At 38.5% G+C, this 20,844-nt stretch overlaps 1 protein-coding gene across 1 annotated transcript in view; it reads left to right on the forward strand.

Moving 5' to 3' along the window:
• The window catches only part of PTPRD (protein tyrosine phosphatase receptor type D), a 520,035-nt gene that overhangs the window by 438,710 nt on the left and 60,481 nt on the right, over positions 1-20,844 (forward strand). Inside the window, exons 24-25 of the mRNA XM_090274103.1 lie at positions 777-900; positions 19,485-19,660. Of these exons, the coding sequence (XP_090130229.1) occupies positions 777-900; positions 19,485-19,660 (300 nt within the window). The remainder of the gene's footprint in view (positions 1-776; positions 901-19,484; positions 19,661-20,844) is intronic.

Raw genomic sequence — 20,844 nt, forward strand, 5'->3', positions numbered from 1 at the left:
TGAACTAAGGCATCAAGGAAAGCCATTAGAAATCAGAACAAATAAGTTTAAAATAAAGAATAAAGCAAACTTTGTAAACATAGAATACATGAGGATAATTAGAAAACATAATATAAATAGAAAAGCAATTAGATCTTATCTGCATTAGGTTATAAATTAATATTCTAAGATGATTATTACATTGACTTCCCTTCTTTACTGTTATTCATAACTGTTTGAATTGTACAAATTTCCTTGTGATACCAGTCATGTTGTATGTGGTGAAACAGACAATTTTAAGTTGTCACTGAGATGTAGGCCTGCAGGTGAAGAAAGAACAGTATAGCCTGTGCCCAGTGAAGCCAGCCAGTCAATTTAAAAACTGAGGTTAGGTCCAGATAGGAAAGGATAGGGGAGAGTAAACAAGATAAAGTAATGTTCACAGAAATGGAAGGAATATTGAACCCTGGTACCTTGTAAACTCCAGCAGCAGAGAAGCAAATGGGAAAGTAAAAACTATAATAATAATAAAACCTGCCTTTTCAATATTAACAGAACATCTATATTGATTTTCTTTTTCATTTGAATCAATGTTGGTGATTGTCACTGCTTTTTACTGTGATTAATCATTTCATGTTATTCTGGTTATATTAGCATTCAGCTTCACAGCTAGGATCTTCTTGATGAAGTAAAGCTTCAGAGTTTTCTTTTTAAATCATGTTTGTTACTTGCAATAAATGCCTATAATCTACTGTTATTCAGTATTGATTTTGTGTGTGTGCTGTTTTTCTTTTAAGTCTATTGACCCTGGCCAGCAGTTCACATGGGAACATTCAAACTTGGAAGTAAACAAACCAAAGAATAGATATGCAAATGTAATCGCTTATGATCATTCCAGGGTTCTCCTGTCAGCAATAGAAGGTAAGGAAATACTGACATTATTCATACCTTTGTTTTCATGGGTTTAAGTATGTGCATGAAAATATAGTTTGAACTAGGCATCAGCCATCTATGAAAATAGTTATTTAAGATTTAGCCATTGTTTGTTCTCACTTTTAATTTCTCATAGAAATACACCATACACAGACACACAGTAGCCCCCCCATCATATAACATAAACGCATCCCTCATTACCTCTTTGTCTCTACCCTTGATGACACACTTGATAAAGTAGTCAATAAACTACACTAGAAGGGAAGCAATTTGAGTTTGCCCATTTACTGATGGTTACTGACGGTTATGAATAAAAAGGTGATTGTTAGAAGATGCCCATTAACTTATTTCTAAATGAGCAGGGGAGTTTATTTGTAAATAAGTCTGGATAGCCCCTAGGGACAGTGTAAAGGTTAGGAGTTGGGGGGTGTGGTGATTAATACAAATGAAGCACATTGGAAGAAAGGTCCAGGACATCTAATTTGTGGCCCTCGTGGCAATCTCTCTCCCAGTTATACTAAGGAGCACATTCCAAAGGGAATGATTGCTGCTAAAAGATGAGCGCTACTCCTCAATATACCTGGCTCCTCCTAAGGATTCATGAGGAGAGTATTTCGCATTCATCCCTTTCGAGTACAAAGTCCCTCTCACGTGGCGTAGCAAAGACAGGAGCTCATGGTCAACACTCACCGTTTGGCCGTGGTGGCACGTTGGGTTGCTGTCCCCAGAAAACAGTTTGCAAGTCACAGAAATCCATACCTCTCAGGGCAGCTACCCTGGTCCACCAGCTGCCACGTACCACATACATCCTCACTGACATCCACAAGATAGTTGAGGTCTTTTCAAACTTGAAAGTCTACTGCTAACCTTCTGCCAAATTTTTATAAAACATTAAATAACACCAGCTTCAGACACAGGCCTTTTAAGAACTGTGCAAGTTTTCATCTAAAGTTACTCAAGTGTCTTTCCCTTTTTCCCTTTTGAGAACCTTACAGTTTTTATCTATAGTTATTCAAGAATCTTTCCATTTTTCCTGCTTCCTCGATCTATGATGATCATCGCTATCTCACCATGCTGACCACGTCCTGCCTGCCTTCTTAGTTCCCAGAGTTAATTTGAAACTGAGACTCTGTTTGAAAGCCTTCCCAGTAAGCACCAAAGGCGACCATTACGTTTATTTCCAGTTTGAGGGGAACAAGAACTATCTTTCAGCTTGTGAACAAGCGCTTACCTGCAGCCGTTTTCCTCAGAATGGTGTTACGTGACACAGATATATTCCATAACATTCTCACAATTCTATTTTTGATATTGGAAAAATGTTATAATACCACTCTGAGGCAACTGAAGATACTAGGTGTTCAAGAGTTTGTCCTTTAAAAATCAATCAGGTGTATCAAAGTTTCACCAATACTAGTTCAAGCAGGGTAGTGTTAAACAGGAAATTGCTTCTTTCATGTGCTGTTTAGAAACTGTAATTGGGCCAATTAGCATACAGAGTTTACATTTCATCTCTACAAGTCTCATTTTAAAATGTAAAAAAAGAAGAGCATTATTTTTGTCTCAGGTTTCTTAAATCATCTCCATAGTAAATGACAAACTAAACCAGGTCACAAATCGAGAAATCGTTTTTTCATTATTGAAGCAAGATCATCAATTATAGAAATAAAATAAATGAATGTAAATTGAGAGTGCATTTGGCATGGTCTTCACTGGAGAGCTCGTCAGCCTGCCTTTGCTGTATTGTAGCATTGTTTTCACTCTGAATTCGGCCGTTCAGTGCTACTATTTCCCTGGACTTTTGCCCATTGTTTTCCTTAACCTGTTTTCTCTACCATCTTTACAGTAACGTAAAGTATGTCGGAAAACAGGAATATTCCTTTTTTGTACTTTTATTATGATAGTTGAAAACTCTACATTTTATTTCTATGCTATTTTTTACAGTATAAAAGCCAGAACGCTGGAATCAAACTAAAACCTGCCTTTTTATAGCTCTGTGCCCACAAATACACCCTAAATCTAGAGCTGACCTAAAAACCAAAAGTCTTTCAATTTTACGCGTTATGCAAAAGGTCAGAAGCATTTAATTGAAGTTTATGGGCTATATAGAGAGCTTTAGTATAGATTACAACCATGACCAGCATTTTATCTTAGACTAAGCCCTATCTAGCAGATATTTAAGGGACCACGCAATCATCCTGTCTCTTAAGCACAAGGAGAAAATGCTGGCAGCTGGAACCACAGAACCACTAACTGAGGCTCCTACGATAAAGGGAGCTGTGATGACACAAAGCCAGAGTTTTCAAGTGTATGAAAATGTTAAGTGACTTCATGTACAATTTTTAAATTTAATGTGCTTGTTTTGAGTTCCTGTGACAGTAACTTAAAAGACATTGGTTGCGGTTTTATTTTGTGCATTCTTGTTGTTCTCTCAGAGGTCCTGGCCACTCTCTTCAGAACTATTTGACAGGCATTTAAGAAAACAGGGGAAGTTGCCATGGTGATTCATATTGTCTTTATCTTCATTTAATAGTACTAAAATGTTTACACTACTTTCATTGCGAGATGCGAGGAAAAAATGAGAAAATCAGGAATTAGGTGTGGCACCGATGTGTTTACTGCCAAACCAGGCTAGTTTTAGAACAGAAAATTCAGGGTTATCATTTTCCTACTTCCCAGACACAGTTCATCTTTACCAGCAGCTCCCAATCATTCGCGCCTGATTGGAGAGGTTTTGCCTGTGTTGTGGTGCTCTCCCACTCTTAATCCAGAACCACGTGGAGTTTCCCACCTCCTTGCAAATCTCATAGAGTTTCCCTTTCCCTTTCAAAGCTGCATGGTTCTCCCCTTTTCCCTTTCAAAACCAGATAGTCCTGCCTCTGCAAATGACCGCCACCTTATTTTTAAATCCCTGACTGCGGCCTGTGACACAGTGGACAGGGTGACTAACTGCGGCCACTTGTAGAATTTTACGCAGACCCTGTGAGCTATTTGTCACCATTTTATGGTCAAAGCCCCTCCCATCTCCCTGGGGACCCTCCTCTGTAACAATACTCATATGTGTATAAAATAACATATAACACTATGCCTAATTTTATAGAATCCAAAGTCTCCCAGAAAGTATACTTTCATTGGAGTAGAAATGAGAAAATGGAAGCTCAGACGGAAAACTCACCTGAGCTGCACAGTGGATAAGTAATAGAGCTCAAGTTAGAACTGAACTCTTCCGAGTCCTGGACATGGGCTTGCAGGGCCCACATCCCTGACACTGCTTTCCTGATGACACAGGTTGTGACTGTGACAAGTAACTTAGCATGGATCTGAATGCCCAGCCTTAACTTTTGACCAAAAAATCCATTTTGTCACTGGACATCAACCTATGGGTGGCACAAATATTACATTTCAGTGTTTCATTTGCTAGTTTATGGCATAACTAACCCGAGGCAATGGCACAGCACGGGGAATCAGCAGTGATTCAGATGCATCCTAGTCCTCCAGTTGCAGAATGTTAAGTGCCTCTATCCCTAACTGATCCCAGCGGTGATCGCCTTACCTCAAATATCTTTTTTATGTATCTTCAACTTCTTATAAACCAAGGAATATCAATTAGTAGTACATTACCTATTTTAATGAATTGTAAATAGCAAAAATTCAATCTAGTTACAGCCTTAAAAATAGATTTTTTTCCTAATATACTTTACACGACTGCTAGTACTATATTTCTGTTAGTAGAATTGTAATTAACATTTCAATTTAAAAGCCGTATTGACGTGGTACTTTTTAAATTGTTGGCCGCGTCTAAATATGAAGTAAAAGGCAAAATGCTACTTTTTAATTCAACAACAAAGACAATAAGTTATAGATATAATCGTCAGGGTGCCTACTGTGTGACAGGCACCATGTCTTAGCTTTTATATACAGTAGCAAGAGTGTTCAGAACAATCTCACAAGCTAGTTATCAATCAGTTTTATAGATAAGAGAACTGTGAAACTAAAAATCCAAGTAATATTTTTCTAATTAATAGCTAGTAAGTAGTAGAGCCAAAATTTTAATATCCAAATCATTCTGGCCCAAGACTGCTGTTTTTCTCCAATAGGCCACTCAGACCTAGAGTTGCTTTTGAAGTAGTAATGGTGGTGCCAATACATGCATGCAGTCTGTTGCCATATGAAATTCAAAAGTGGTGCCCTTTTGGCTGGGAAGACTGTCTAGGAAATTTTAAATATACATTTTGAAATACTTAGGATAGGACTCTTAGAGCTAGAGGTCTTCAATTGTGTTTTTAGACTCTAGTCAAAGTAAATTTTTCCAAAGAATAAATGACATATAAATAGCTTTCAGGTGAATTTTTGTTTAATATTACTTTTTAAAGGTATGTAAGGAAGTTGATTGAATGAGAAGCCTGAAGACTAAAAATTAAATCCTAGTTTGAGCCACTGTGTCCCCTTGGGCTGTCACTTAATACAGTTAGCATTGACCCTTTTGGGGAGCTGGAGCCTTTGAGAATCTGATGAACATTTTTTTTAATGTGTTTTATTGATTATAGTGTTACATTTGTTCCAATTTCCCTTCCCTCTGCTCCCCTCCACCCGGTGGCCCCCCTCCCTCCCCTTGTCCCCCCCTTTTAGTCCATGTCCATTGGTTGTACATATAGTTCTTCTCAACCTCTCTCTGTCTATTCCATTCCCTCCTACGATGTTTCTTAATTCCTGTACCACCTCTCTCCCTCTCCCCCTTCCCCCTCCCTGCTGACCTCCCCCAATATGTTCCCCGTACCTATAGTTCTTTTTCCACTCTCATTGCCTATTTAGTTTGCCTTTGTTTCAATTCCCTAGCTTCTGTTGTTGTTTTTTGTGATGCGGTTTTCATTTTAGAGTTCATAGCTTTGATCCTCCTTTTTCTAAACCAGTCCTTTTAACATCGCATATAACAGTGGTTTGGATCTAATGAACTCTTTCAGTTTTATTTTGTCCTGGAAACACTTTCTCTGCCCTTCTATTCTGAATGACAGCTTCGCTGGATAAAGTATTCGTGGTTGTAGGTTTTGGATTTTCATTGCTTTGAATATTTCTTGCCAGTCCCTTCTTGCCTGCAGGGTCTCCCTTGAGAAGTCAGCTGATAGTCTAATTGGGACCCCTTTGTACATGATTCTTTTCTTCTCTCTTGCTGCTTTTAAGATTCTCTCTTTATCTTTAACTTTTGACAGTTTGATTATAATGTGTCTTGGAGTGGTTCTTCCTGGGTCCAGTTGTTTTGGAACTCTCTGTGCTTCCTGGACCTGTACGTCTATTTCCTTCCCCAACTTTGGGAAGTTCTGCTTTATAATATTTTCACATAATTTTTCAATTTCTAGTTCATCTTCTTCGCCTTCTGGCAAACCAATTATTCTTATGTTGGGCCTTTTATATCTGTCCCAGAGGTTTCTGATCCTCTCATCATTTTCCTTGCTTCCTGTTTCCTCTCTCTGCACTGGTTGACTGTTTGTTCCTTCTCTATGTTCTGGTTTGTAGATTTGAACTCTGGGTTTTATTTCCTCACCATCTGTCTCGTATGAGGTTTTGTTCCTTTCAGTATGGGTGTTTTTCAATTCTTTCTCATCTTTTTCCAGATCTTTTGTTAATTCTGTAAGCCACCTGATAACAATGGCCCTGAACTGAGCCTCTGACAGGTTTCTTATTTGTTCATCTGTCAGGTTCTTCATCTGTTGCCTGGTGAGCTGCGCCACCGGGATTTCTATGGTTGTCTGCCTCATTTTGACAGATGCGTTTTGCTTTCTTGGGCCGGCTGTAGGGGGCGGTGCCTGTGTACTTGTCACAACCCAGCGACCGGCGCCGATCTGCAACCTTTTTTGCCGCTCTGTGGCCCTTTGTCGTCACAACCCAGCGACCGGCGGTGGTCCAGGAACCTATTTCGCTGCGCCGTGGCACTTTGTGTGGGGGCGGGGGTCCAAGATGGATTCCCGCAGTTATTCTGCTAGGAGACTGGGATCCGTCCTCCCGCCCTCTGAGCCTCGCTGTTCGGGGCGATGTGGTGGCTGCTTTCCCCAGTGTTGGGGTCGAAAGCTGCCGGGGTTCGACTGCAGCCGGGATTGTTCTCCCCGCCGCTGCCCCAGGTGCGACCGCAAACAGCGCCGCCCCCTTTCGCTCTTACCTGCCCAAAGGGCGCCGCTGGTTTATAACTTTGTACGTTGGGCTTCCGTGTAGTTTTATTTTCTGGAATTTCTAGTTATCTTTTGTTTTGAAGTAGTTGTATTCCTCTCTAGTTGTAGAGGGAGACCGAGCGTGTCCGTCTAAGCCTCCATCTTGGCCGGAAGACCCTGACGAACATTTAAAATGCCACTTGAAAACAAAAGGCACCTACATATTTTGTACTGATTTCAGAGAGTTCATGGACACAAAGCCTTTTACAGGTCCATTCTGCAATGTAGGAACCCCTGCCTTAGTGGCTTTGGTTCTATTTCCTCATAAAAGCAGGATAGGTAAGACTCTTGCTGCCATTCTTAAAGTCCTAAAAGTTGATTCCAAATTTAGAAATCAATAGATAAATAATATGAATAGTAAAATAAATGTTAAATTTTGGACCTTAAAAGATTTGCTCTTTCAAGGTAAAACACATAAACAGATACTTACGCCAGAGGGTTTACTCCAGATAGCATTATTGGCTGGCGTGTTTCTCTGCTACCAATCCAGGTTTAAATGGATTTTTGTCTATGAGAGTTAGAAATAACAGTGTGTAAACTACATGATGTCATATGCATTTTTTAGCACTGGTGCTTGTTAATCTGATCAAAGAAGCTTAGTAAAATATGGGCTTGCTTTATTTTTTTTTTCCTAATTTGGGGCTTTATAATTTAAAGTTTCAAAACAGATTTATTGATGTCCTCTCTTTAATGGGAACATTCTTACAAGGGTCCAGATACTTCTCAAGAATGTGTTTCCTATGAAAGCATCCTAGGCTCTTCTTGCTTCTGAAGAGCTTACTTGGAGAAGTTACTCTGCCTTGGGTCCCTCTTCTGTGCCATAGGGTTAATAATAGCATGTATCTCCTATAATTATTATAATTTAATGAATTGCTGTATGTAAAGCATTTAGAGGCATGCTTGGCCCAAAGAAATGCCTGATAAATATTGGGAAATATTAAAATTATTATTGCTGGTATTATGAATTTTATTGCTACTATCAATAGGTCCTTTTATCCTCAGATGGAATTTATTTTGTATATGATCTATGGAAAAATTAATACTATCCAAATGAGAAAGCTGCGTATATTTGGAGTACACTGTGAATCAAAAGAAATTATTGGTGCTTGATAAATGAAAACCAGACCCATAATAGCATTACAAATTTCAACAGGGGGAAAAATGTGTTCCTTTAAATGGAAATCCAAAATATATCATCTGCTGCTTGATTTGCATATCAGGAGCAATTCCAAAAAATCCAACTGTAAATAATATAGATGATGTTACAACAACTTGATTTTTTGTGAGATGGGCAATTTAGCTCTTTTAAAATGAAAAAGGGGCTCACGGGGAATCACTGCCCCAAAGATAAATCTAATTTTCAAAAGTGCAGAGAAGAAACTACTTATGTTCTCCTGTACCATTGCTTCAGCTTTTGCCACCACACTAGTGCTCTCTGTTTAAACTGTGTCTTAGCCTCTTTTCTGCAGTGTTCAGTGCTAAGTCACTACCTGTTTATTTAAAACAGCTGTCAACACACAGTAATATAGCCTCCAGTTTCACATGGTACCCATGCAATGAATCATTTTTTACAGGCTATATCTGATAACCTGATATTATTTTCAATAAGTAAAAACAAAACAAACTCCAAAAAATCAGTTAATTATATTTTAGTGAATATGAGTGTCACATATGAAACTCAAATATCAAAAAATTTCAATTATTTTCCCCAATAAAAATTCCTTGAACAGCTGCCATGAGCTAATTTCTCAGTCAATTCACTACGTATGATCCCTTTGCCTCCCTCTAGGATCTCTTTCTCTCTTTCATCTACCTACCTACCTCCCAACCTATCTACCAATCTTTCCTGTTAGCTTAGACACTAGTGAAGTTTGTGGGTAACCAGTGTTTCTTATATTTTGCTCTGAAACTCTACTTAAGCTGAAATTGGTTAGAATATATGCCCCATCTGGGGGGTGTCTTTAAAAAAAATCTGTATCCAATTATTGGTTGATTTCATTTTTCTCATATTGTTCAAAACATCAATCATTGATTTAGTACAGTTTCTTTTTTTTAAGTATATTTTTATTGATTATACTGCTATAGTCCCAATTTTTTTGCCTTTGCCCCTCTCTGCCCAGTACCCCTCTTCCCTTGAGCAATCCCCCCTACCTTTGTTCATGTCCATGGATCTTTGGATTCACCCTTTCCTATAATATACTTAACATCCCTCTGTCTATTTTGTTCCCAGCAATTATGCTTCTTGATAACAGCATCATTTCCCCCATTTTCCTCCTCCCCCCTCCCAGCTGATAACCCTCCAAATGATCTCCATACCTGTGATTCTAGTTGTTTGCTTGGTTTGTTTTTGTTTTTATTTTTAAGATTCAGTTGTTAATAGTTGTGAGTTTGTTTTCATTTGAATGCTCATAGATTTATCTTATTTTTCTTAACTAAGTCCCTTTAACCTGTCATATAATAATGGCTTCATGGTGATGAATTCCTATAGCTCTACCTCATCAGGGAAGCACTTTATCTTCCCTTCCATTCTAAATGATAGTTTTGCCGAATAGAGGAATCAATCTTGGTTGTAGGTTGATGCTTTTCATCACTTTGACCACTTCTTGCCAGCCTCTTCTTGCCTGAAGTTTCTTTTGAGAAATCAGCTGACAATCTTATAGGAACTCCTTTGTGAGTAAACTCTGTTTTTCTCTTGCTGCTTTTAAGATTCTCTCTTTATCTTGAACCTTTGGCATTTTAATTATGATGTGCCTTGATGTGGTCCTCTTTGGGTCTAGCTTGTTTGGGACTCTGTGCTTCTTGAACTTGTTATTAGGTTCAGTAAGAGCCTCAAAAACCCCACCTAATAAGTTGATTAGCAGAAAGTAGAAACCACAAAAAATGACTATTGAGAAGTCCAGTGAAAAGTTCCTCAAATCTTGCAAAACACCAGTAGGAGGTAGAAAATTTTTTACTCCCTTATTCTATTGTTCTCCCCAGCAACATGCCCAATAAATCACCAAGTACCTTCTCCCGAACAACATACCCAACAGAACACCAAGTACCTCATTGTTCCCACCATTGTTCGTGCTGTTACCCCCAGACTCAACCCACTGTTCCTGCCATTACCCCCAGGCCAAACCAATCACTAGGTGCCCCGATACCCTGTTCCAGTCATCCTCTATCCCTCCCTTTAAAACCTTGTCAGCCTGTATGCCAGCTGCTGTTCTCTCCTTTGAGGTAGCCCGGCAGGTTCCTCTTAATAAATCTTGCATCTCAGCTTCCTTGGTTTCGGTTTTTACTGTTTCTAACACTTGTATGTATATTTCCTTCACCAAATTAGGGACGTTTTCATTTGTTATTTTTTCAAATAATTTTCAATTTCTTCTCTTTCTGGCACCCCTATGATTTGGATGTTGTTACATTTAAAGTTGTCCCAGAGGTTCTTGATCCTCTCCTCATTTTTTTCCAATTCTTGGTTCTTCTTTCTCTTCTGGTGAATGATTATTTCTTTCTTTTGTTCCAAATCATTGATTTGAATCCTTGCTTCCTTGCCGTCACTGTTAGTTCCTTCTATATTTTTCTTTATTTCACTTTCTATAACCTTCCCTTCTTCCTTTTTTTGTGTGGCCATACTCAAATCCTTTCTCTGAACATCCTGATCACCAGTGTTTTGAACTCTGATTCTGATAGGTTGGCTATCTCTGTTTCTTTTTCTGGAGTTTTGTTCTATTCTTTAATTTGGACCATATTTCTTTTCCTCCTCAATTTGGCAGTCTCTTTGTGTTTGTTTCTGTGTATTGGGTAGAGCTTCTTTGACTCCGTGCCTTTTTAGCATGGCCTAATGTAGTAGGTGTCCTGTAGGGCCCAGTGGCACAGCCTCCCCTATCACCCAGGCTAGGTACTTGAGGTGCACCCTTTGTCTGGGCTGGGGCTTAGTACCCCTTGCTCTTGTGGTTAAGCCTTGGTTGCTATTGGCAGATCATGAGAGGGATTTACCCAGGCCAGTCAGCTGCAAGTATTGGCTCTGAACACTGACCACCAACCTCTGCCCTCCGTGGATGATCAGCTGTGCAGGAGCAGGGTGGTGGTGCTCTGACATGGTCTGTAGCTGTCCACAGGGTGTTCTGGCACTGCGGTTTCACAGGTGGTGCAGGCCAAGGTCAGCCCCCATCTGTACCTTAGCTATAAAGCAGTCTGAGATGGCTGCTACTTGTGCTGGGCTTTGAGATTCTGAGACAAAGCCTAGTTCTGAATCTAAGCTGGCTGCTGCTAGTGCGGGGCCTGGAGCTCACTGAGGCCAGTTGTTGCTTGTATTATAGGATTTAGGAAGTTGTGAAGCATGAGCCACTCATATGGAAAAGCAACTTGGGTGAGCCGATAAGCTGGGTGGAGCGGAGTCTCTGAGGTTCTCCAAGGGGTCAAACAATGTTAGGTTGATGGAGTCTCAGATATGGCACCAGCTTGCCAGCTCCATCTCAATGCATGTGGTTTCTTTAATTTCTTAGTTGTCAGACTTCCTTTCAGCTCGATTTCTGACAGTTCTGGCTGATGTTTGTTCTATATTTTAGTTGTTTAGTACAATTTCTTTAACATTTTTAGTCTTTCACTTTTCAAGTTAATTGTTTACAAGCATGACAAAGTTTAATTCTTTTATTTCAGAGTGATTTTTTTAAAGTAAAAGCATTTCTTTCTTAGAGGAACAGTACACAGACAAAATTTTTTAGCTTAATTCGTCTTAAATGGAAAACAAGATTGGACCTAGCCTTTGGAAACTTGGAACAATTTCATAAGGTGCTTGCAGCCAGGGTAGAGGCTAATTTGAGCTGTTGAGATTGCATCCCCTTTCTTCATGAAGCCTAGCACATAGAGTGGGGTGCTCTCATGTGGCTCCTACCTCAGTCTCTACCTGTGCTGTTTCTATCTGGAAAAGAAAAAAAAATGTTTTTAAGAAATGACTGGTTATGGGTTTTGTTTTGTTTTGTTTTTTTTCTTTTCTTTTCTTTCTTTTACTCTTGTTTTCAGGATGCTAATCGAAGAGTCAATCAGAAGGCTCTATGAGTTTGTTTTTATCTCTATTGTCTTCAGCTATTGGGATTTTTAAATTTTTTGTGTACATCTATGCAGATTGCACTAATAAATCTATATTTTGTTACCCTGAGGCACTAGAGAAACTTACATATTCTGTGGCGTGACTCTGCTGTTAAAATAAAGGCACAGGTTGTACATTACTGAAGAGAATATAGACACATGCTGTGCATTGGTGAAAGATTATAAAATAATTATTTTTGTCCTCTCAATTGATTTTTTTTAAATATAGAAACTAGAAAGGGGCGTTTCAGATTTGAGATTACTTTTCATCAATATGGTATTTAGGAATAAATAGGTTTATTTCATTTCTATTTATTGTATCAATAGTAAGAATAGCTAATATCCACTAGTATTTTAGGAGTTTCAAATGTATTGACTCATTTGATTCTCACAGAGGTGTTGGGTAGGAACATTGTGATAATGCTGCTTGTATATTAGGATATACAGAAGGAGACCAAGGCTCTGAAAGTTTCCTACAGACAGAGTTCCTGTCGCACACTCCTTACTGGATTCTGACTACCTTGTTGCTGCATGAAGCACTATAACAATTGCATGTTTATTAATGCATGCTAAGCACTTCACAATTCTGATGTGGCTGAGAAGATAAGGGTTGCTGGCCCATGCTCTGCTGTATCTCATGGCAAAGTGCTTCCTAACTAGAAAAGAGGTGCAGACAAGGCCCCAACACTTGTAGCTAATCTTGGAATACATTCGAGGGCAATTCAATTTCCTACCTCCTTCCCTGGGGCCCCTGTCATAACCCAACCTCCTCACCAGTGCAGAGGTATAGAAAGCCATGGAGAGGACATTGGGTTCACAGACTCTTTGGAAGTTGTCCATTCCTTCATTAATAGTCACTGTGGTGATGAGCTACACTGCCCACAGAGCAAGCCATGCTTCTAAAAATGTTGCCCTGCGTGCTGTAGAAACATTGAGGGTAATTTGCCAAACTGGGGTTACATCCAGGGATACCGTGGCACATGATGCATTGTGCCCCTGTGAGATGCATCTGTTTTGTCTGGTACGTGGCAGAGAAAATCTTTCATTCTGCTGGTTCTAATACATCCGTGGGTGGCTGCCTCGGTGCTAGTGGAAGGGAAAGAAAACCTGTGTTCTTTGGAATTATAAATTTACTCGTGATAATTTTTATTAGATTTTATTTTTCTATTTTCTCTTTTCTAGTTTGTTGCTATCAGCAAACATTTTTTTCTTCATTGGGAAGGCAAAAATTTCAGTTGAGGTCTTAGTCAACAATCGGCTGTTGTTAGGTAGGGTTTCATGTATTTATTTAATTTTGCTTTGTGTGAAGTAGAGAAGAGGACATTACTCTCTAAATAAAAGGTGGTTTTTAATAATTTCTTTAAAAATTTAACTGAACCAATAAAAAAAAAGGAATCATAGAGCTTCTGAAAAAGAAAGTGTAGCTTTTTTGTTTTGTTGGAACTTGAGTACTTCTCTCTTACAATAAGGAATAAACTAGTTTACTAAAAACAATTTCTTTTTGACACAAAGTTTTACTAAGGATTTGTAGAAGTGAAAGAAAATAAAAGTACCTGGGTTTTGATGGCACCTGGAATTCAAGTAAAGTCAACCACTCAGCTGAAGGTCCGCCTCCAGCTCTTTAGAGCACGTTCTTAAATAATGTTTCGTGATAATGTTGATGAGCTACCGTAGGAACTTAACTCTCATCTACACCAATTAGCCTGGGATGAAATTGGTTCTGTCACACCTCATTTCGCTTAAAGTTTCAGAACCTATGGATAAGAACGACAAGGGAGAACTTAATGTACTGTAGCAGTTTGTCCCCCAGAACCATGGATGGGATTCCACCTTCCCTCTAATGCTGCCTCTAATTCTCACCTCCACAATCCAAGGAGAGCTTCTTCTTTCTCTGAACAGACTACCTATGAACCTACTCCCACCACCTTCTCTTGATTTTTAACTTGTTTGTTTTTTACTCTACCAAGTTCTAATCAAAATTTGAGTATCAGTCAACACACACACACACACACACACACACACACACACACACACACAATCTCATCTCAGGACATCAGAAGTAGAGGCAGCAGATATCAGCTTGGAAGAGAATCAAAGTGTGTTCCTACCTAAGCTGAGAGATGCAAAGCCTCTATCTTAAAATAACTTCACAGAGATTTCTATATCCAAGGTGGTTATGATTGCCACAGGAAAACGTCTTATTTTAGAACTCTAAAGGACTTGAGGGAATCAATTTGCCCAGCATGCCTTGTTTAGCAGATAAGGAACCAAAGGTCTGGACAAGTAGAACAACTGCCTAAATGGCAAAGTGCAAACTGCCAACAGCCTTAGACAAGAGTCCCGTTTCCTGGTTGAGTTCTCTAACATTTTAGGAAGTGCTGTTGTTGTCCCAAGACTTCAAAATGCAATGCAACTTTTCCTACCATGTGGGATAATGCAAAAGTATTATTATGAATATTTAATTTCACATCAATAAAATAATTCATGTACTGTTTTCAATCCTTCACTTCCAGTTAACAACAGGGCATAAGACCTTATCATAAAACTTATAATTTTAAATATCCTTCAACAAAAGAAATATATTTCAAACAAAAATTAACTGCTGACGTGAGAAATCAAATGCAAACCAAATTGTATGCATGTTTTTTTTAATTGGCTCACTTGGTTCAATTAGTCCTTCTCAAATAAATATCAAAAAAAAAACATATTTTTCCCAGGCTGGTGTGGCTTAGTGGATTGAGCACCAGCCTGCAAACCAAAAGGTTGCCAGTTCGATTCCCAGTCATGGCTCATGCCTGGGTTGCAGACCAGGTCCCCAGTGAGGGGTGTGCGAAAGGCAACCAAATGGTGTTTCTCTCCCTCTCTTTGTCTCTCCCTTTCCCTCTCCCTAAAAGTAAATAAAATCTTTTTTAAAAAGTTATTTAACCCATTCAGGACAAAACAACTCAGATAGTATGTTCTTTAACATTGCAACATGTTTTCGAGATTTTAAAATACTTTTTGGTAAGTATTCATCACAATTACTCTTCTGAACATAGTAGATTCATCTTTCCAAGGATTCCTCCCCTTCTGTTAATATTCAAACACATGTAGGTCCAATGTCAGAAAGCACTGTCATAGTCATCCCACAGTTGGATGAAGAAAAATGGTTTCGTCCTTGCATTTTGAACTCATGATAACATTTGCAAAGTTTTCAGGCAATTAAAAGAACAGTGGATCCCAAAGTACATGCCCAGGCTTAGATTTGCACTAAAAGCTATAACTAGCAAGTCTCAGCAAATAAAAGGAGAGCCTATACCTGGCCTAATTCTGTTTGAATAGGTGTTTGCTATGGTTTGTTATGCACAGAGAACACAGAAACACAGCTCTGCCAATCATTCACCTCCTCACAACCTCTGTCAGTCTTAAACACTTGATTTATAGCCCCAAGTTGGGTTTGCCCAAAACACAAAATCCAGTGTAAAGCATGAAGCTATATTTTTAAGCACCACAAGAGAATAGTCCATTAACTGATGAAATATACTTTAACACATCAATGAGGAATACAAGGTATAATATGAATTCAAGATCTAGCCTCAGTCTTTTCACTTATAAGATTAGAATGATAGACATTATTGGCGTTGGAACTATTTATATGACTACTAATTAGGGAATATGCATAAAATAATACATGGAAATCTGTTAACTTTATTTCTATAAATGTAATAAAACAATGAATTCCTAGGAAAGATCAACTTTTTAGACCTAAGTCGTTCTTCTTGAACAATGACATTAAGACTGATCGCAAGAGACAGTTCCTACAGCAGTAACAGCCCTAAGATTTTGCCTATGACATACTAAAGGCAGACATTTTTGTAATGCTCTTTTGTTTAATAATTCTCCCTACCATCACCCCCAAAAAAGACAAGCACCATTATTATAGTATTGAACAGAGGTCTCCTTGAGTCCAAGAAATAAAAGTAATCAGTTAATGCATAGTAATTATATTCTTTCATTACTGCATTTTAAGTTAGGTTTCCATCTATCATGGCCCCAGAGAAATTTAGTTAATTCTCACACACTTCTTTTGGATTAGTAGTGCACTTTGATTGTGTTGCATTAGCAGATGCAAATCATTGTCTGGATAAGGCAGGGAACTGAAAATTAAATAAGTATGCATTGCTTGGAAAAGGTCACCCCCAAAAAGTGAAAGAACTTTGTAGATCCAGTCTCCCAGCAGAAGCAGTCACACTCAGTAGCTACTGAATGAGCATTTCATGTCACCAGACACTTGGAAAGCCAGCATGTTAGGTTTCCTTCCCACCTCCTCCCCAAGCCCAGGGTTGGTTCAGAACTTTTTCAAAATATGTTGCATTGAAAACTAAGGTCTCATCAACTTGAAATTCGCTGCTTTTCAACTTTAGCTTCCAATCTAGGGCCAATATTTTTAGAATGGCAAGATGCCACCCTTTCTAAAAAGTTGTTCTCATTCATCTTTCTACACAGCTTGTTATGTTGAGTTCTGTGAATATAGGACATGTTAGATCTTAGAGCTTCTAGAGAACATAGCCCTCTCACATCTCCACATTGCAAACAACATGTGAGAGAGAACTTATCTGAAATGTCTTTTTGTCAGAGTGGGCTAAAGGGTTTCCAGAGGAAGCTTTCATTCCAGGTATAGTCCCCTTAGAGAAAAATGTCAGAATAGAAGAGGAGCCCAGCAGTATTTTCAGGGTGCAAACATGAGCCTAGTAATTAGTTCTGCCAAGTGTTGAATTTTGGTTCTTAATTTTTCTCTTTTCAAAATATCAGGTCCCAAATTCTTAAAGCATTTGGTGATACAGCTGATCCTAGGTGCCTAGGAGTTTTCAGGCAGAACATTTGTATTTTTATTCCTGAAAGGTGCAACCATTATTCAAAAAAAACTTTTTTCCCCTAAAAAATAATAACTTACTATGTAAACTTGAACAGTATGTCTAAAATCAGTACATTACTTTTTCTTGGTGCGAGTCTCTTGTCCATCGCCTCTGTCCTCAGATGCATCGTTCAAACATTTGTTATCCTTGATAAGGGAGAAATGGCACAGTGCCCAGTTGATATGTTTTTTGAGTCATTAATTTAGATTTCTCCATTATGAATTTTCGAAAAAAATTTGTGTATGTTAGTAACTGAGTGAGGCCAAAAGCCTTTTTATCGGTTATTAAATGTCGCTAACTGCTAAATTAAAATCTTGAAAGTGAGCTTTTCTTGTGTTAATAGATTAGATTTATTGTTGGCTCAGAAACAAATCCAGGGACGTGTAAACATGCTGCTTCCAGGTGGCTGTAACCTGAGGACTTCATTTAAACTGTCCCTTGAATCTACAATAATTTGGTGTCAGGGAGGAATAGGATCTTTATCAACAAAGTACTGCCAGAACCCCAACTGTTTTTAGAGTAGCTCTGATAGATGAATAATGTTACAACCAACTGGGCAAAAGCCTTTTTGCTCTAAAGGATTTTCACTAATGTTGGTGGTATTCCACATCCATGTGTTCATCTCAAAGCACAGTAGTTTCCATCTGACTTTCATTACTTTTCTTGAGAGGATCAGTTTTACAACTGGAATCAGAAAAGCAGTCAAAGTAATTGAAAGTGGCAATCAGTGAAATATAACAATTTTAGCTTGGGAACATATGTTTCATAATAAAGAAAATATTTTTTTCCCATAAATCCAGGACCCATGTTTTCCTAGTGCAGAAAAAGGAACCATGTGCATGTTCTAATGCTACCTCCCAATACAAGGTGATATTCCTCTAGGGATAGGCAACTCCTTACCTCCCAAGGAAATCGGTTCCCTTTTTGATTCGGATGATTTGAAAATGCTTTATTGTATTGGAGATAAAATCTATATCTCTGTAGTTACATCCTTTAGAATTGAAAAACTTGGGTCTTAACAGAGTAAACCTGAACCTCTCTTCAGATACACATGGGTAGCTCTACCCTTTCCTTTGCCACGTTGTATTATATATTTGTATTCCTTTCTTATATGGTATAGCTTTTATTTCCTTAATCATTCTAGCCACTCTCCCTGGAAGAAGCTCAAACTTGCCTATATTTCACTTACGGGCTTTCAGTCAGAATATCTGCATTGAATTATAGCTCTGCTACTTATGAAACGTTGGAACTGGAGGAAATTATTTACTCTTTTGTTACTAGGAATAGCAAAAGTGAATGAAAGGGACATAGTCTAGAGGTAAAAATAAGCCACAAACAAGTTAACAAACAAATACATAGTTATAGTCTGCAATACATAATGTACAGAATGCCAAGGGATTCTTAGGTCCCGAGCTGTGAAAGGCAGACTTCTGAGATGGAGGTGAACACTTTACAGGGAGACAGAGTGTTCCAGGATGTGGGACGGCACTAAGGTAGGAGAGCATTGTCTTCCAACAACGGAAGCAGAATCGAGAGTTTGGAAGGTTAGAAGGTGAGTGGAACGAGATGAGTCTGGAGAAGTGCAGAGCTTCGTAGCCATGTTGAGAGTTTGGGTTTTATAGTTGAGTCTGAAGAAGAGTGTTACAGTGTCTAAAATAATGGTTTTAAAAAGTGCTCTCACACTAGATGGAGAACACTGCAAAGGATAAAAGTAGAAGTGGGACAACCAATTAGGAAGAAACTGTCGTAAACCAAAGAGAGGTTCATGTTTAAACGAGAAGCGATACTCTGCAGAGGTTAAGACAAAGTCATAGCATACTGCCTGCCTATGATTAATCCAGACTCCACCAACTTGAGCAAGTTTTTCAGTCTCTGTGCATCTCAGTTTTCTCTTTGGTGAAAGAAAGATCATCATAGGACTTACTCCATAGAGTTATTGTGAGAATTAAATGAGTCACCTGCTGGCAAAATATGCAAAGAATTTTTCACTATCATGACATGCTATATCACATTTTTCAGACTCAGACATTACTTTATTTAGTTTCTTTTCTGGGAATGAGGAAGGGAATGAGTGAGGAATATGACCAGATAATTTTTTATTCTCTTTTGAAGCTATATTTTGCTGATGCAGTAGACAAGGACAATGTGAGACAAGGCATTCTGTGGATTATCAGTTGTGTTATTCTTTTTTCGGTAGTCCGCATTGTCATTTTGTAAATGTACTCAGAATTTGCATTTCTTTAACTATATATGACCCATTTTCAACCTTGCTTAGCATCCAAGTCCTACAATATCACTGTAAGCCCTCCAGCAGAGTGTGGAACAGTGGTACAGCAATGCCACTGGACTGTATCCCAGGCTGTCTTCTTGTGACATGTTCCCCTATTTGAGTAACATTCCTGTTTTACAGGCATCCCAGGAAGTGACTACGTGAATGCCAACTACATAGATGGTTATAGGAAACAAAACGCCTATATTGCAACACAGGGATCTCTCCCAGAAACATTTGGGGACTTTTGGAGAATGATTTGGGAGCAACGGAGTGCCACAGTTGTCATGATGACAAAACTAGAAGAACGATCCAGGGTAAGGATAAATATCTGTCTCTTCCCTCTTAAAATATTCCCTCATATTGCCCCTATGTTCCCTATTTTATCCTTTTCAGGATCTAACCGTAAGCTTTGACCTTCTAATAGACATTAATTGTGAATGGGCATCAACAACTCTGATTAAACCATTCTTCAACACTTCTAAGTCTTTCAAAAGTGAAATTCTCCCATGTTACAATGTGTGTGATCACTAAAATAAACAAACAAACAAAAAAAGTAGTACTCAAAGAAGAACCAATATTTTCAAAAATGTTGAATACTGACACACAGACTTTGGGGGAGAATTTCATCAATCCCTACTTCCTGGTATTTTCCATTTTTTTCTTTCTCACAGTCCACAGCATGAGATCTAAAATACTGTGACACGGGCTCTTTTTTACATTATTCAAATTAGCATGAATTAAGTCAGTACAGCCAGAAAAATGATGTGGGTTAATATACAGCTGATAAAACACATAAATGTGTAGAGGGTACTTGACTAGTTTAGCCTTCTCTAAAATAAATAGATTTTAATAATGGAGTCATTGTTTATTAGAGTCTAAGAAAGGAGTTTTATTAATCATATGGGTCTAATGTTATGGTGCATGGCACGTAAGTTAAATGCTACTGATTTGCAAAACTAAAACATAATGAGTAAGCCATATTCCCAAGGAAATATGCAGCTATTATAGCCAGTTGGTGGAAAACAATCTTTAACCTTGAGAATTGAATGAAGGAGTCTCTGAAAAATCATTGAAGATGACATACCCTCACAGAGGAGGGGGATATTCAGGGCAGGGTTTGAAACCACCAGTGAGTGGTCTTTCAATGTGGTCACAATAGCTCAAAAAAAGATATTTAGAAGGGAGCCAAAGCCCAAGACCCCGTCTATTGTGTGACAGTTGAGGTTTTTTGAATGGTCTTCTAAGCTCAATCCATGGACGTTTCTCTTAGCCCAGGTGTGTATCTGAGGGAAGAGGTGAAAGATACCAAGAGGATTTATAAGGGAAAAGCTCACACAAAGGAAAATACGACAAGTCCCAGCTGTTACCTTACATATAAGGAATTGAGAAAAAGATGTGGTTCACAACTGCTTTTGCAAACCTAAAAAAGCAATCAGATTTTTTTTAAAACTCATGAATTCTATAGACATATTAAAATATTGTCTGAAATGAAATTTAG

Source organism: Furipterus horrens, unplaced genomic scaffold (assembly GCF_987537825.1).
Source record: "Furipterus horrens unplaced genomic scaffold, mFurHor1.1.pri manual_scaffold_4, whole genome shotgun sequence".
Classification (NCBI taxonomy): domain Eukaryota; kingdom Metazoa; phylum Chordata; class Mammalia; order Chiroptera; family Furipteridae; genus Furipterus; species Furipterus horrens.